General features: G+C 35.9%; 1 protein-coding gene across 2 annotated transcripts in view; it reads left to right on the forward strand.

The window, feature by feature from the left end:
* DPP10 (dipeptidyl peptidase like 10) overlaps window positions 1–15,065 on the forward strand; it is a 671,828-nt gene that overhangs the window by 548,366 nt on the left and 108,397 nt on the right. For both annotated transcript variants that reach the window (XM_056117572.1, XM_056117573.1), the window contains exons 6-7: window positions 5,593–5,645; window positions 5,748–5,829. In XM_056117572.1, the coding sequence (XP_055973547.1) occupies window positions 5,593–5,645; window positions 5,748–5,829 (135 nt within the window). The remainder of the gene's footprint in view (window positions 1–5,592; window positions 5,646–5,747; window positions 5,830–15,065) is intronic.

The raw sequence follows: 15,065 nt of genomic DNA on the forward strand, positions 1-15,065 counted from the left end.
AGTTTAGCCTTGATCCCATTAAAATGAAAACATTTTTCACGTTAAATTTTTAGGCAATGAAATAAACAATTTTTGAAGTTACCTACTTGGCATAGTCAAGACCTACAAAGTCCTATATGTTGACACAGTAATTTTTATCTTCACCTTTATAGTTCTAGGACTATGAAAAATGTTGGAACTTTTGTCTCCCTTTCAGTCCTTATTCTAATATATTAATATATGCATTGACATGTAGGAAAGAAAACTAATTTATAGGTAATTAGATGATGTTTAAATATATTTCAGCGCAAATTGAAAACCAACCTGCACCTCTGTCATTAGTTGACATTTAAGTGCTATTTTAGTTTATCAAACCAGATATTTTCAATGATTCAGTGACAGGGCATAGGAAATAGTTTTAAGCAATTGGTATGAAGATAGCTCATTTGCATTAATTAAAGCATAAAGGTCTAGTACATGAAAATACATTTTATAGAGGGTGGCATTGTCAGTGAAGTTGGTAATTTAGTCAGTATATTATAGTGAGAGTTAAATGTGAGACATAAATAATTGAAAATCTGGTGCTCTGGAGTACTTTGAAATGCAGTTTTAAAGTATAGACATGATATCACATGAACTGAATTCTAAAAACAAAAGAAAAAGTTGTTTTCTGTGATGATCAGTTAGTTCATTTAAGTGAATATGTCAGGAAAGCATTCATTATGCTCTTCCAGGATCTCCAGCATATTTTTCCTGTACTTATTGTTGCTTATGTGCAGGTTAGTTGTATTCTGTCTGGGACAAAATAATCATACCTATCGAAATTGAAAAATGGTGTCCGTATAGTTTTTTCCTTCTAACACTTGAATTATTATATGAAATAAAAAACAGGTTCACTTCATACCAGTCTCTTACTAGGTTGGGTTTAGAATCTTACTGCAGTGCTTGTATCAAATAAGTTGCATAGGAATTTAATAAGTAGAATAATATTGCGAATGTTCATTTTTAAAGCAAGAATTCCCCGATTCTAAAAAGACATTTTTGTATGTCTTTTGACAGACCTTTAAATACATGTTTTTCTTCATCTAATATTATCTTATAGGGGTTGTAACAATAGCACAGAAGGTAAGGCATTTGCCTTGCACATGGTCAACCCGGGTTCGATTTCTCTGTCCCTCTTGGAGAGCCCGGCAAGCTACCAAGAGTATTCTGCCCACCCAGCAGAGCCTAGCAAGATTCCCGTGGTGTGTTTGATATGCCAAGAACAGTAACAACAAGTCTCACAGTGGAGATGTTACTAGTGCCCACTCGAGCAAATTGATGAACAACTGGAGGACAGTACAGTGTTTTATGTTACTAGCACTTTGATCTTTGCTATTTGCAGATAACAAACTTTCTAAAATTCATTGGAAATACAAAGTCATAACTAAGTTTTCTTAATTATTCACATATATGCACAGAGTAGCAGAATGTTGTAGTTCACTTTCTCAGATATAAAGTGTTCAGCTTTCATATTATCAAATGTTTTCCTTAATACTTTTTTTAATGTAGGAGTACTGCTATTTATTCAGCCACTGATTAGCTGATTGAATTGTGCATGAACTCCACCTTACTTTTTTTTTTCATTTTTTATATTTTTATTTATTGGATCACCGTGAGAGCAGTTACAAAGCTTTTGGGTCTAAGTCTTGATCATACAATGAAACACCCATACCTTCATCAGTGACCATTCTCCACCCCCAACAACCCCAGTATACCCCCATCCCACACCCTCCCCTTACCTGTGGGGCAGATGATTTCCACATTACTCTCTCTACTTTGATCACATTCAATATTTTGACACCAGACCCACCATTATTATTTGAGATTTTACCCCAACACTGAGACCTGCTGAAAAGGCAACAGTAGACAATTTGTTTTCTATTGCTGGTTATGAATAACATATGATGTCGCGTGGCTGCAGCAGTGGCCGCACAATTTTGAAATTTCGAAATTTTAACACTTAAATCTGGAGAGATTTCTGCCCAAACCTGCTGGGTTCCGAGATTTGCTCCTAAGTCTCTGGGATTATGGCCGTTAAGCACTTGATCAGGAGCCAGAAAGGCCGTTCGTGGGCAATGACTTGGGGTCTCGTTGGGGTGGGGAGGACAGGACCGGCTCCATCCCCAATCTGTGAGGCCCAAAATGTCTCGTCACTGCGGGCCCAAACCTGACTGTCCAATGGCCTCTGGAGGATGACGGCCACCAAACTGCCAGGGGGAAGCAGGTGGAGGGACGACACCCTTTCCCCCCTGGGGTGGCCTGGCGACAGTAACCTACTGCGGGGTCCAGACGCATTTCTGCCAAAAGCCGCTGGGTTTTGAGACTGGTTTCTGAGTCGCTGGGATCATGGCCATTAAGCAGCTTGATCAGGAGCCAGAGAGGCCATTCGTGGGCGATGACTTGGGGTCTCGCTGGGACGGGGAGGATAGAACCGGCTCCACCCACATCCCGTGAGGCCCAACAAGTTCTGTCACTGCGGGCCCAAGCCTGACTGTCCAATGACTTCTGTAGGATGACAGCCACCAAGCCACTAAGGGGGAGCATGCAGAGTGACAACATCCTTTCCCCCCTGGGGTGGCCCGGCGACAGTAACCTACTGTGGGATCTGGACACATTTCTGCCAAAAGCCACTGGGTTTCAAGATTTGTTTCTGAGTCTCTGGAACATGGCCGTTAAGCAGCTTGAACAGGAACCAGAGAGGCCATTCGTGGGTGATGACTTGGGGTCTCGTTGGGGTGGGGAGTACAGGATTGGCTTCACTCCCATCCCGTGAGGCCCTGCGTCTCGTCACTGTGGGCCCAAACCTGACTGTCCAGTAGCCTCTGGAGGATGGTGGCCACCAGGCCGCCAGGGGAAACAGGCCAAGGTACGAAACCTATTCCCACCTGGGTTGGCCCAGCACCAGTAACCTACTGCAGGAACAGGATACGTTTCTGCCAAAAGCTTTTGGGTTCTGAGATTCGTTTCTGAGTCTCTGGGATCATGGCCATTAAGCAGTTCAATCAGGAACCAGAGAGGCCATGCCTCCGATTATCATAGCTGAGCCAAAGGTGGTTTGTGGGTGTGTTTCCCACATACCTAACTTTTGGCCTTTTACTTTCTTGGAAAACTTTGCTCCAAGTTTTTGGGGTCTGGCCAAAGGCACAGCAGCAATTTTGGGGTATCTGGAAGTCTGAAGGCGCCATTGGCTGCTGATGCACTCACCTCACAGGTACAGGTTGACCTGCTGGCAGCACCATACCCCCATCCTTAATAATTTTTGATATTATATTTTTGTTTGTGAAGTTTGATAACGGCTATCTTTAAAATGATGCAAAAGTGTAGAGTGGGAATTCAGTCTATAATTTTATGTTTATGAAGACTGTAATGTGCTTTACTTAGAAAGTACATTGTTAGGTCCCAGAGAAATAGTATAGCTAGTAGAGTGTTTGTTTCGCATGCAACTGACCCAGATTTAATTTCCATCACCTTATATGTTCCCCAAAGCCCAGAAAAAAGATTTATGAATACAGAGCCAGAAATAACTCTGAAAACTGCCAGATATGACCAAAAAACAAAATAAAACCAAACAACAGCAAAGAAAGTGCATTGTTGAATAAACTTTGTTCAGGTATTAACTATACTTTTTGATCATGAGTTCAGTATGGAACAAAATACTAAATGTTGAATATTCTATTCTCATGAATAAATATTTATGAAACAAGGTTATATATCAATTAGTTGATGACTAATTGCTTCCTAGGAACCTAATGCTATATTTCTCTTTAGGAAATATATTTCTTGTGTATTTGCTAATTCACTGTTTATGTTTACTTTGTAAAATGTAATCTTAGTAAATAATAAAAATTCACTCTTGATAATGAAAGGTTAGTGCCAATGAAATGTAGAAATGAGGAAATCAGATTGAATTGCAGGTTTTTAAGATGCATTATGTACCTCCAATGCATTTTGGTATCAAAAGACTAAATGATTGGAAATCTCAGAGCCAGCTTTCTCAAGCAAGTTTTAATGAAGTTTTTGAAATAGTATATATCAATTTTATTCCACTTCCTCTACTTTTTGCCATAACAGTTTCAAAAACAGTGGAACCATGTTTGGGTTGAAAAGTTATCTTTTGGTCCTAACACCGCTATAAAAATCTGTCTGCTTTCAAGACAAATGACTCATCTTGTAGTTTATTTTGTCAACAGAATTTTCTGAGGTTGAATTGAGGGACGATTATAAATATAGTCACATTTATCACCTGTTTTTCAGCTATCATTGTAAATCAAGGATTGAAATTTATAGTCAGAAAATTTTGTATAATATGATATATTTTATATGTATTAATATGTCAAAATAGACACAATAAAAATAGCATTCCTTCAAAAATACTATAGTGAAGGCAGTCATAGATGATAACTATTCCAAAAGAGAAAGAAGATTAAAGCTAAATTGTATAATACAATGTTATTTATTTTTCCACAAGGATTGGCTTTTCAAGAGAAGGAGAGAAAACTAGTTATTACATTACCAAACATGTGATCAATCATGTATAATTGAAGCTATTATTGCTGCAAGAAAAATTAGCAAGTTAACGTGTAAACAATGTTGATGTTATTATACTATTTTTGTTATATATAAAACTACTAACAACAGAGAAAGGATATTTTAATTGCATGCTAAATTTAAAAAATGATGTCTTTGGTAAACCCTAGAAGAATTGTACAACTAATATAACTAGAGCATAGTTTAAGTCACTAGATTCCCATGACTTTGAAAAAATATTTACTGAAGTATACCCAGATTATTTTTCCCTAATCCATTATTCCTTATTTTCTCTGTTTTAATTGTTTCATAATGTCTAATTAACAAAACAAAAATATTGGATTATATTTGATCCTGCTGTTCATTGTTTGGGAACTTTTTTCAGGCCCTACTTGACAGTGCTCAGGGCTTATTCCTGGCAGTGTGTTTAGGGATCACTGCTGGAAGGATTTGAAAGATTCCAGAGAATCAAATAAATGAGAGGGATTAATTTTAAGTGAGAGGATCTATGTTTCTATGCAAATACTATAAAGAAAAACACAAGAACTATCCACTTGTGTTAGAGTAACAAGGGAGGAAAGCAGAAGTAAACTCAGAATATTTAAATGGAATTCCTATAAGGTTATTGACGTGTAGACTAGGTAAATAGATGATGAGTGGATCATAAGTGAATGTTCCAAATGTTAAAAGCCTATAGAAAGAAATACCAAGATCCTGAATATCATTGTAGTTTGCCATTTTTCTCCTTAAGCAATGAGGCAAGCTGAAAAAGAAAGCAATCTGATTTCAATTATATTAGTATAAAGTGGATTGAATATGTGTTGACATCCATGAATGGTAGAAGGAAGAATTAGGGCACTATAGCAATAAGCATCAAAGAAGGTGATATACTTGAACTTGAACACTTACATTTAAATGTATTTCTAAACCTACTTCCTAGATTTCCTTAGTGTTTGAAGTACATATATACACTTCTGAGTAAAATCCTTTATTCTGGTTTGGGATCAATAACTCTTAATTCTTTTTTTTTTTTTTTGCTTTCAGATTTTTCATTACTCATATACTGCTTCCTATGTGATTTACAACATACATACTGGGTAAGTTGTTGATTTTCTTGTTTTCATGAGCAATTTGCCATCTATAATGTTGCTTACTTTTTTCGATTTTTTTAATGTAACAATATTTACATCTACTTCAAGGGAAGTTTGGGAGCTTAATCCTCCAGAAGTTGAGGACTCCATCTTGCAGTACGCAGCTTGGGGAGTACAAGGACAGCAGCTGGTAAGCACTGATTTTTTTTTTTAGACATATACCTCTGGAGAATTTCCAGAAAGGAATGCTTTGCTAACAAAATAGTCATCTGTCTATGGACATTGAGTTCGAGTCCATGTTTTGACTATTTAAATATCTTTCTATGGGTTGCTACTACAAGGGTGTGACTATCCTTTCATATTAATGTTCTTGCATCGTTGATCTATGCCTAATTGTTTTGGTATTCCTGGATCACATGATATTTTCTTCTTTGATTTTCAAAGGATAATTCATATTTTTTTAATGTAATAGTACTGCTATTTATTCAGCCATTGATTAAGCTGATTGAACGTGGCATGAACGCCACATTACTTTTTTTACAATTCAGAATGTTAATTTTATTTTAGTATTTTTATTATTATTTTTAAATCACTGTGAGATAGAAAGTTTTCCTGTTTGAGTTTAAGCTATGCAATGATTGGTCACCCAAGCCTCCACCAGTGCACATCTTCTTCCACCAAGGTCTCCAGTAACCCTACATCCTACCCCTCCCCTGCCTGTATGGCAGAAAATCTCCCCCATATTCTCTTTTGTATTGCTAGTTATGAATAACATAAGATGCCTCACGGCCAGGAGAGCAGCTGTGTGCTTCTGAAATCCTAGAATTTTAGATAACTAGGGTTTGGAGAAATCTCTGCAGCAAGCTGCTTGGTTGGGAAATTCTTTTATGTGTCTCTTGATCATGGCCATTAAGGAGCTTACGTAGCAGCCAGAGGCAGTTTGTGGATGTGACCTCCAGGTGCCCATGGACCAGGGGAGGAGTGTGTGTGTTTGGTGGGGGGTGAGAAGTTCTGGTCCATTCCTTTTCCCTTGAGGCCTGGAGTTTGCCATCACTGAACCCATATACCTGCACTTCTCATTGGGTTCTGGGAGTTGGCAGCCGTCAGGGTTCTTAGGGGCCAGGTGGATGGATAACACCTGTACCTGTCTGAGGCACCCCCATGAAGTTTGCCTGGCTTAAAGTCCAGAGGCATCTCTACAGCAATCATATGGTTTCCTAATAAAGATTGAAGCAACTTATATTCCCACCACAAACGATAGTTCTTTTTTTTATCTACATCCTTGCCAGCATTTATTGTATCATGTGTGTGTGTGTGTGTGTGTGTGTGTGTATAGAGGGAATGTGAATAAATAAATGCTTATATATACACATATAGAGACACACATGCTATAAATTATAATATAGATGCTATTCATATATGTATGCTATATAAATAAAATGCTATACATATATTCTATACAAATATATATGCTATACATATACAAATATATATGCTACTCTCAAGGTTATAATGTAATATCTCATTAAGATTTTGATTTGGATGTCCATAATAACAGTAATATCAAATAATACTAAAATTTTATGAAAATTATAGCTTCCTTTCTTTTGAAAGGTAAATTTCACGTTAATCATCATTATCCTTTGTGTGTTTATAAACATAATTCAGGAAAATTAAAGGATGGAATGTATCCCCACAAATGAATAATGGTCTATTACACATGATTGTGACAGGCTTTGCCAATATTTGAAGTCATCAGCAAAGCAGACATATAATTTTATCAAAGGTGAACCATTATTTTATTTGTTTTTACATTAAAAAGATTAGTTTTACATTAAAATAATGAGAGTTCTCCATTATTTGTATACCAAGGAAAATTAATTTCTCATCTTTAATTTTTAGCTTCTAATTTTATTTGCTATAAAATGACTTGTTGATGGAGAGAAGTGATTGGCATAAACATGAGGTTCTGAGACAGAGCTCAATAATTGGAGAATTTTTTTCTGTTTCAAAATAGCAGTAGTTACGGGGAAGGGAACTAAAGGGAAAAAAAGTTGAACACTGTAAAGCATGAATTATTTAATGAAGGTTTTGAGCAGAGGAAATTGCGCTATACCCAGTGATAATCAAGGTTTATTCTTGGTTCTGCTGTCATGGATTATTCCTAGCAGAGCTGTGAGGAGGGCACATATAAGGTGTGGGTAGTGGATCGTGTAAGGTAAGTGCTTTCCCCACAGTACTCGCTCACTTACCCTGCAAAACTATTTGTCTTAGTTGATATTTTTTAAACTTTAAGCTAGTTACTAATAATTTAACAACCATATTTCCTCCCTTTTTCTGCTTGCTGCCTAAGACAATTAGCAATTTCCATGGTGCTTCTCTCTCTACAATGTTATTATTATTATTATTAGGCTGGAGCGATAGCACAGCGGGTAGGGCATTTGCCTTGCGTGCAGCCGGCCTGGCCAAGCCAGGTTCAATTCCTCCACCCATCTCGGAGAGCCCTGCAAGCTACCAAGAGTATCTCGCCGGCATGACAAAGCCTGGCAAGCTACTCGTGAAGTATTCAATATGCCAAATACAGTAACAGCAAGTCTCACGATGGAGACGTTACTGGTCCCGTTCGAGCAAATTGATGAATAAGGGAGGACTGTGACCATTATTATTATTATTATTATTATTATTATTATTATTAAATCACAGTGGTTTACAACATTAGAAAGTGATTTGTGGTTTTGTTTACGGTACACAATATTTCTACAATAATTGCTTCACCAGTGTCCACTTTCCTCCAACAGTGTCCTCAGTTTCCCTCCAGTACCCCAGCCTGCTTCTATAGCAGGAATATTTTCCCTTCACCATCGTCCTAGTTGCATATTTAATGACCCATTTCTGATTAAGGGCCATAGAAGTTCCAGGATTATAGACAATTTCATCTCATATTGAAATTGTGATGACCTAATTTATTAAGCACTGTTTAGGTCCTACTAAACGGACCATTTGAATGCAGTGATGATGACAATCAATTAGATTTCTGTATATTAGTCTCCTTCGGGGTTTTTTATTTGTCTCTGTTTTTTTACTTATATTTTTTTCTTACTTTATTATATGTTTTTTTTTCCATCAGTGATGTCAAGCCATATTACATCAGCAGTCTAAATAAAAAATTAAATAATAAGCTAATAGCAGTGTTTACTCTAAGGTATGAAACAGTCTACAACACTTCCAAGGTAAAAATCTCTTGATTTGGATAAATGGGTTCACTGTGGTTTGTTGCTGTTTTATTAAATGGCAGGAAGAGAACCCCTGAACGGAACTGTTGTCTGTATTAAAGTGGAGATCCCTAATCTTAGAAATCACTCCAGACACCCTTTAGGTAGTACATAACACTAGAGCTGTTTCCTAGCTAACCTCCTTGCAATGAACAAAAAAATGCAAATTAATCTTTTGTAATACTGTTAATCAACTGTAGGCAAGATGCTAATCTTTAAGGGATTTGAAGCAAAAACTCTCCAGGGCCAGGAATACATTGCAAGAAAATACACATTTTAGAGGCTATGCGGAAATATAGAAAAATAGATTAATTGTTAATTTTAGCTCACAATTTTAATATCCCTTTTAAAGTAAAATAAAAACAGGTAGAAAGTCAGTAAGGCTATAAAGATTTGATCAACATCATCAGGCACCTTATATAATGGACATTTATAGAGCTAGATAGCTAATAATTACATAATACCTGTCATTTTTAAGTGCATACTTGGGTCATAAAACAAGACTCAGTAAATATAAAGAAATGTGATAATAGAGAGTATGTTTTTATGCCATCATACGGAGTATGTTTTCAAGCCACATACAAATTAAATTTGAAATCAAACGTAAATGTATCATACACACAGTTATACTTTAGTTTGGCCTAGAATATCCAATAAGAAATGTATTATTGCATGTTATATAATTCTAGATATTGACTTTATATTATAAATTGCAAATATCATTAAAGAAATGTAAAAAAGAAAGAAAGATTATTGAAAAACTATGTATAATTTTAAAACTAAAGCAAAAAAATGAAACAACTTAATCATTGTGAGCTGACAAAAATATGATATTAAACATGTAAAATTAATATTTTTCTTCTCAATATACAGATAATGGTTTTCAGTGAATAAAATTTTATAAAATTAATATGAACTCACAGGTACCTGTAACTAGAACTGTAGGACTGTTCCTCCTTTTGTTCATCAATTTATTCGAGCAGGCACCAGTAACGTCTCCATTGTTAAGAATGGATAGAATCAAAAAGAAGGCAGAACCCTGGGTGACCTGGCTCCCAAAAAATGAGGGAAAAACCCTCAGAAAGTCCAAAATAAGAAATAGCTAGTAATATGTTTGAATCAGCCAACTTCTTAATGAATCTTAAAAATAGTTAAAATTTCAGACATTTTTGCAGTTGTTATTCCATGGGTTTTTTTTTTTGAGTCAGAATAGTACAAAAGTCAAGAAAAAGAGAGGACATATCATCATAGAAACATATGCCATATCTTCATCTTTTTATTTTACCAGCTGGCTCCCAATTATTTTGTGTGTACACCGATATAAATACCAAAAACAGCAAATGAAAAAACAAATGGACTTTTAGATTCATAGCACAAAATCAAGAGGCAACTACAAGGGATTCAGAATGGAAGGGAAATTTTAGAATAGTTAACGAAACTCATGTCAGTCTATAGTATTGAACCTTAAAAAAAAAATAGTGACACGGTTAAAAATTAAAACCTTAGAGAACAATGAGAAGTTTAACATATAACAACTGGAGTTTACAAAATGAGAGAGAATAACAGGGCAGGAAAATACTTGGATGAATGATAGCCCAGAATTATAGAATTCAATGAAAGGAAAACATTTACATAGTCAAGATGTTTAGTGAAACCAAAAACAACTATAGGAGAACCATCTCTGGGTTCATATTAGTCAAACTTTTATCTTTATAAAGATAAAGAGGAAAATTGGAAGCATCAAGAAAATAGCACAACATAAGAAATCTAAAGAGAAAACAATTAGAATATTGAGCAACATAAGAAATCATGGGGAACCAAAGTGAAAGAAATTTCAGACTAAAGAAAAATAAGAGATTTATTCTGTATCAGACATATGCTACCAGAAATGATCTTCCATATGAAGGCAAATGATGCTAGAGGGAATTTCAGAGCAACAAAGAAGAACGCTGGGAATATTAAGTACATGAGTAAACATCAAACGTCAAACATTCTATTAATTTATGCATTAAAATACTGCTATTTATAGAAAAACAAAAGATTATGTGGCTTTGAGGGTATATAATGTTTGCATGTGATACCCATATAAATAAAAGTGTTACAGCCATAAGAAAACTTCCTTTTATTGTCCATTAACTAATCATAAATTTCTGTTAATACATTTTAGAATATAAATATATATGGTGATTTATTTCCATCAGTTCTATAAGAGGCAGAAATATGTATTCATGAATAATGCTGGTTGCTTTTGTTTTTTCTCATTTTTTAAAAAACCTTTACACTTGAAAAGTTACTACAAGACAGTTTAAAAATTTCTTCTAAATTATCAGTTATATGTTGTAATTGTTTCAACGTTTAAAAAACAGGTGAAAAAGAATCCAATACTTGAGAATTTTAAATGTTCTGGAAAAACGTTGAAACAATTGCAACATATAACTCTTGGTACTGAATCCACTTCACTAAATTAATCATTTAATAAAGAGTAGTTCAGTTTTCAGTTACAAATCTATGAAATATTTACTGTTAATAATAGTAACTTGTTTTCCTTTTTTTATAAAGAATATGTGACTTATTTATATATTCTAACCATAAGTCAATCTAGAAATTCTATAGTCATGAAGTTAAAGGATTATGGAGACACTTAAAATCTAAATGCATACATTGGTAAAGCAAGAAATAAATAAAGTAAGTAAAAGCCCTCCCATTGTTCATCGATTTGCTCCAGCGGGCCCAGTATTTCCAAAGCAAGAAATAATATCGGCAAAATTACATTGCACGTACCTTAATAATAAGAAGTTAAGTCTGGTTAAATGTGTGTACTGGGGGCCTCATGATATTTTTTCCTTACAATTGTGTTTTCTTGATTTGGTGTTATAGTGATATGCATTAATTTGCATGTTATTAAGACACAGACTTTGCAAAAGAAAGATGATACTTGCAAAGATATATGTGGAAGATTTGATAATTTCTTCTCAATGTTAGATTTGTTTGTTATCAGAGAATCTAAAAGGGTGAAGAAATGAGAAATATTTCAGGACAAAATTAGTTTTTGCCATGGAATGCTATGGAAGCTAAATACTTGATGCTATTGTAAATTGAAAGTTACTCTACTTATCCAAGCATCTCAAACAGAGTATAAGGCAACTCCAGAGGGCTTATGTATGATGCATTTCACTAAATGGAAGAAAGGAGACTGCCTGGATGGTTTCATCAAGAGTGACAGCCCATTTAATGAAATTTTGCTGTGGTGACCGTTACAATCTAGCTTTGTCTTTTTCAGAAATAAGAATGATTTGTGGATTTTTATTAAGACATAAGCATATGAGGAGGTACAAAATAGAACAATTAAGGTGTGCTACTGATGGGAGATTTGAAAAAAAAAATAAGAAAATAATCAATATTAGAAGAAAAGAGTGGGAAACTGTTCCTTGAGAAAACTTTATCTCTTACGTGTCATGTATTGAAATATACACACACCTTATGTAAGAATAAACTGTAGATATGAGTCTGACCTAATTTTAGAGATATGCAAATTGAAAGTTGTGAAACTTGATTCATAGCGATGAAAATAGTGATCCTAAAACTCGTTCATTTTAAGAAACAATAACTAAATCAAAATGGGTCCAGAGGTTCTGCTTTTAGGACTGAGTCTGGAGGGAGTGAGGTGACAGATGGAATGTCACTAGGGACTTTGCGGAGGGATATTGGCTCTGGCAGTCATGTGGCAAATAGAATCCTTATTCAGAGTATCATCAATCATAATACCTCAATTTAAAATAATAGCCTACCATATCTAATTTTTAAAGTGTTTCTTAAGAATATTTATAGTCCAAAATGTTATTTATTTTAAAAATCATGGTCAAAAACATTTAAGAAGCATTAATATCTGTTAAAATTAGCAAAAAACTTTGAAGAGCTCTTAATTCCAAAGTGAAAAAATTCAGATATATATTTATAAATAAATATATTTAGCACAAGTCTTCTTAGTTGTTTCATCCTAAACTAAACATCATAGAAAAAATAACTTTTAATATAAAAGGCTAAACATGAAATAGCTCATCACAGAAATGAGACAAAATCAGGATTGTATTTAAGTTCTTATATAACAACACATAAAACAAATTCAAAAAAGTTAATATAATTAAAATCAAAAGGTAATTAAATACAACAGTGTGTAATACATATTACCGAAAAAGGAGAATTAAATTCTTTCTGTGTGGCAACATTTAACTTATTTGGGGTGCTCAAGAAAAACCTCTCATGAAACCTATTGCAGATGCTAAGCTGAGACATTTCATTGTTGATAAAACTCACAAAATCCCGAACCTTAGAATACATGCCTTACAGCCTCACATACATAAGAATGTAAATTCAATTCTCACTACTAGAACATGGATTGGTGTATGATCCTGGAAGCTTTGAACCTATGACTCTGAACCTCAAGCTATTTCTTGCGCAGCCAGTCAGGTGTATGTTAATAACACAACTGTAAAGATATTACCCAGGTAAGCACTACTAAAAGGCATGTAAGCATCATGGCCAAGAAGTGCAGTATCTGGTGAATATCCGAACTTCAATCAGAATGTGCAGGAGGACCACAACATGAGCTGAATTCCCTGGGGAAGACCAGCACAAGCACCACAATTACAAATTGTAACCCTCGGGGCAATAGAGAACATACTGGTTTTAAGGCCCAGCTATGCATGTGTTAGACACGGATCTTGATCTCCTTTTAACCACAAAGAGACTCCAGAGACTGCAAACAGCAAGCAAGGTTTATTGTAGGACTGGCTAGCCAGGGTCCAGCCGCCTATACAGACACACAGGTCCGACTGGTTAGGCAAGACCCCGAACTTCTCCAAAGGAGATCTTATATAGGCCTTCACTGTCTGTTACAGCAAAGCCTGCACATTTCATAGCCAATAGATTTATAACAACAAACACTTTCTTGTTTTTTGTTTTTTTTTTAATTAATTAATTTATTTATTGAATCACCGTGGGAAAGGTTACAAAGCTTTCAGGTTTAGGTCTCAGTCATGCAAATATCAAACACATTTCCCTTTACCAAAACTTATTTTTTACCATGAAGAACCCCAATAAAACCCCATCTTTCAATAAAATATTCACCACTATTATTTAGAGTTTACCCCCCCCCCCCCAAATCAGACATGCTGAAAAAGCATTGTGAAGTGATTTGCTTTCTACAGCTGGGTTCAAGAATTATATGTTGGTTTTGGATTTCTGCTATTTTACTTATTGACCCTGGAAGTATTTCTACTGAAAGTCAGATAGTTAAGAAATTGGTTTCTGTGCTCTGGAGTCGTGGCCGTGCTGGAGAGCCGCTCGTGGGGGGCAACTAACTGGTGGCCTCGGTAGGGCGTGAAGGGCGGACCGGAACGCCCCCCTTCCCATGAGGTTTTAGTCGCCCCCAGTCCCCCGGCTCATACCTGCTGTCCACAAGGCTCCCATGCGGCCGCCATCTTTCTTTCCAGAGAGGAGAAGGAGACTGGGCAACACCCTTTCCCCTCCGGGCAGACATGATGACCTGGATTAACGCATAGTCCATTCACTTTTCTGCTCCAAGCTGCTGGGTTATGCATTAAGTCCTTGTGCTTCTGGGGCTGTGGCCATGCTGGAGAGCCGCTCGTGGGGGGCAACTGGTGACCTCGGTAGGGTGTGATAACAACAAATACTTTCTTAACCAATCCATTTAAAAGTACATCACTCCTTAGCCTATAGATTCAAAGATCAGCGTTTACGTACGTAGGCATTTTGGCTAGTGGGTATCTCATAACTCAAACATCTGGTTATCTTCCATGTCCACTTGGCTCCCCATGCAGCTCTGGACAACACCAGCATTCCGGTGGAGGCAGGTAAGGGAAGAGTTACTAGCTGAGGGCAGATAAGGAAGAGACAACAGTGGAAGCAAGATTTACATCCCAATTAAGAAGAGTCAACAGTGGAGACTGAATTTACATCTCAAGGCTTTACTAGGGAGGGGGGCAGGATTTACATCTCAAGGCTTTATCAGGGAGGGGGCAGGTAAGTGCGATGGAAAACATTGATGTAGAAGAAAAAGTAGCAAGAATATGAGAGCACATTGTGGTAGGAGGAAGGAGATAAGATGTAGATTTCTCTAGAGAATGCTACTGAG

This window comes from Sorex fumeus, unplaced genomic scaffold (genome assembly GCF_029834395.1).
Source record: "Sorex fumeus unplaced genomic scaffold, SorFum_2.1 ptg000035l, whole genome shotgun sequence".
Lineage (NCBI taxonomy): Eukaryota > Metazoa > Chordata > Mammalia > Eulipotyphla > Soricidae > Sorex > Sorex fumeus.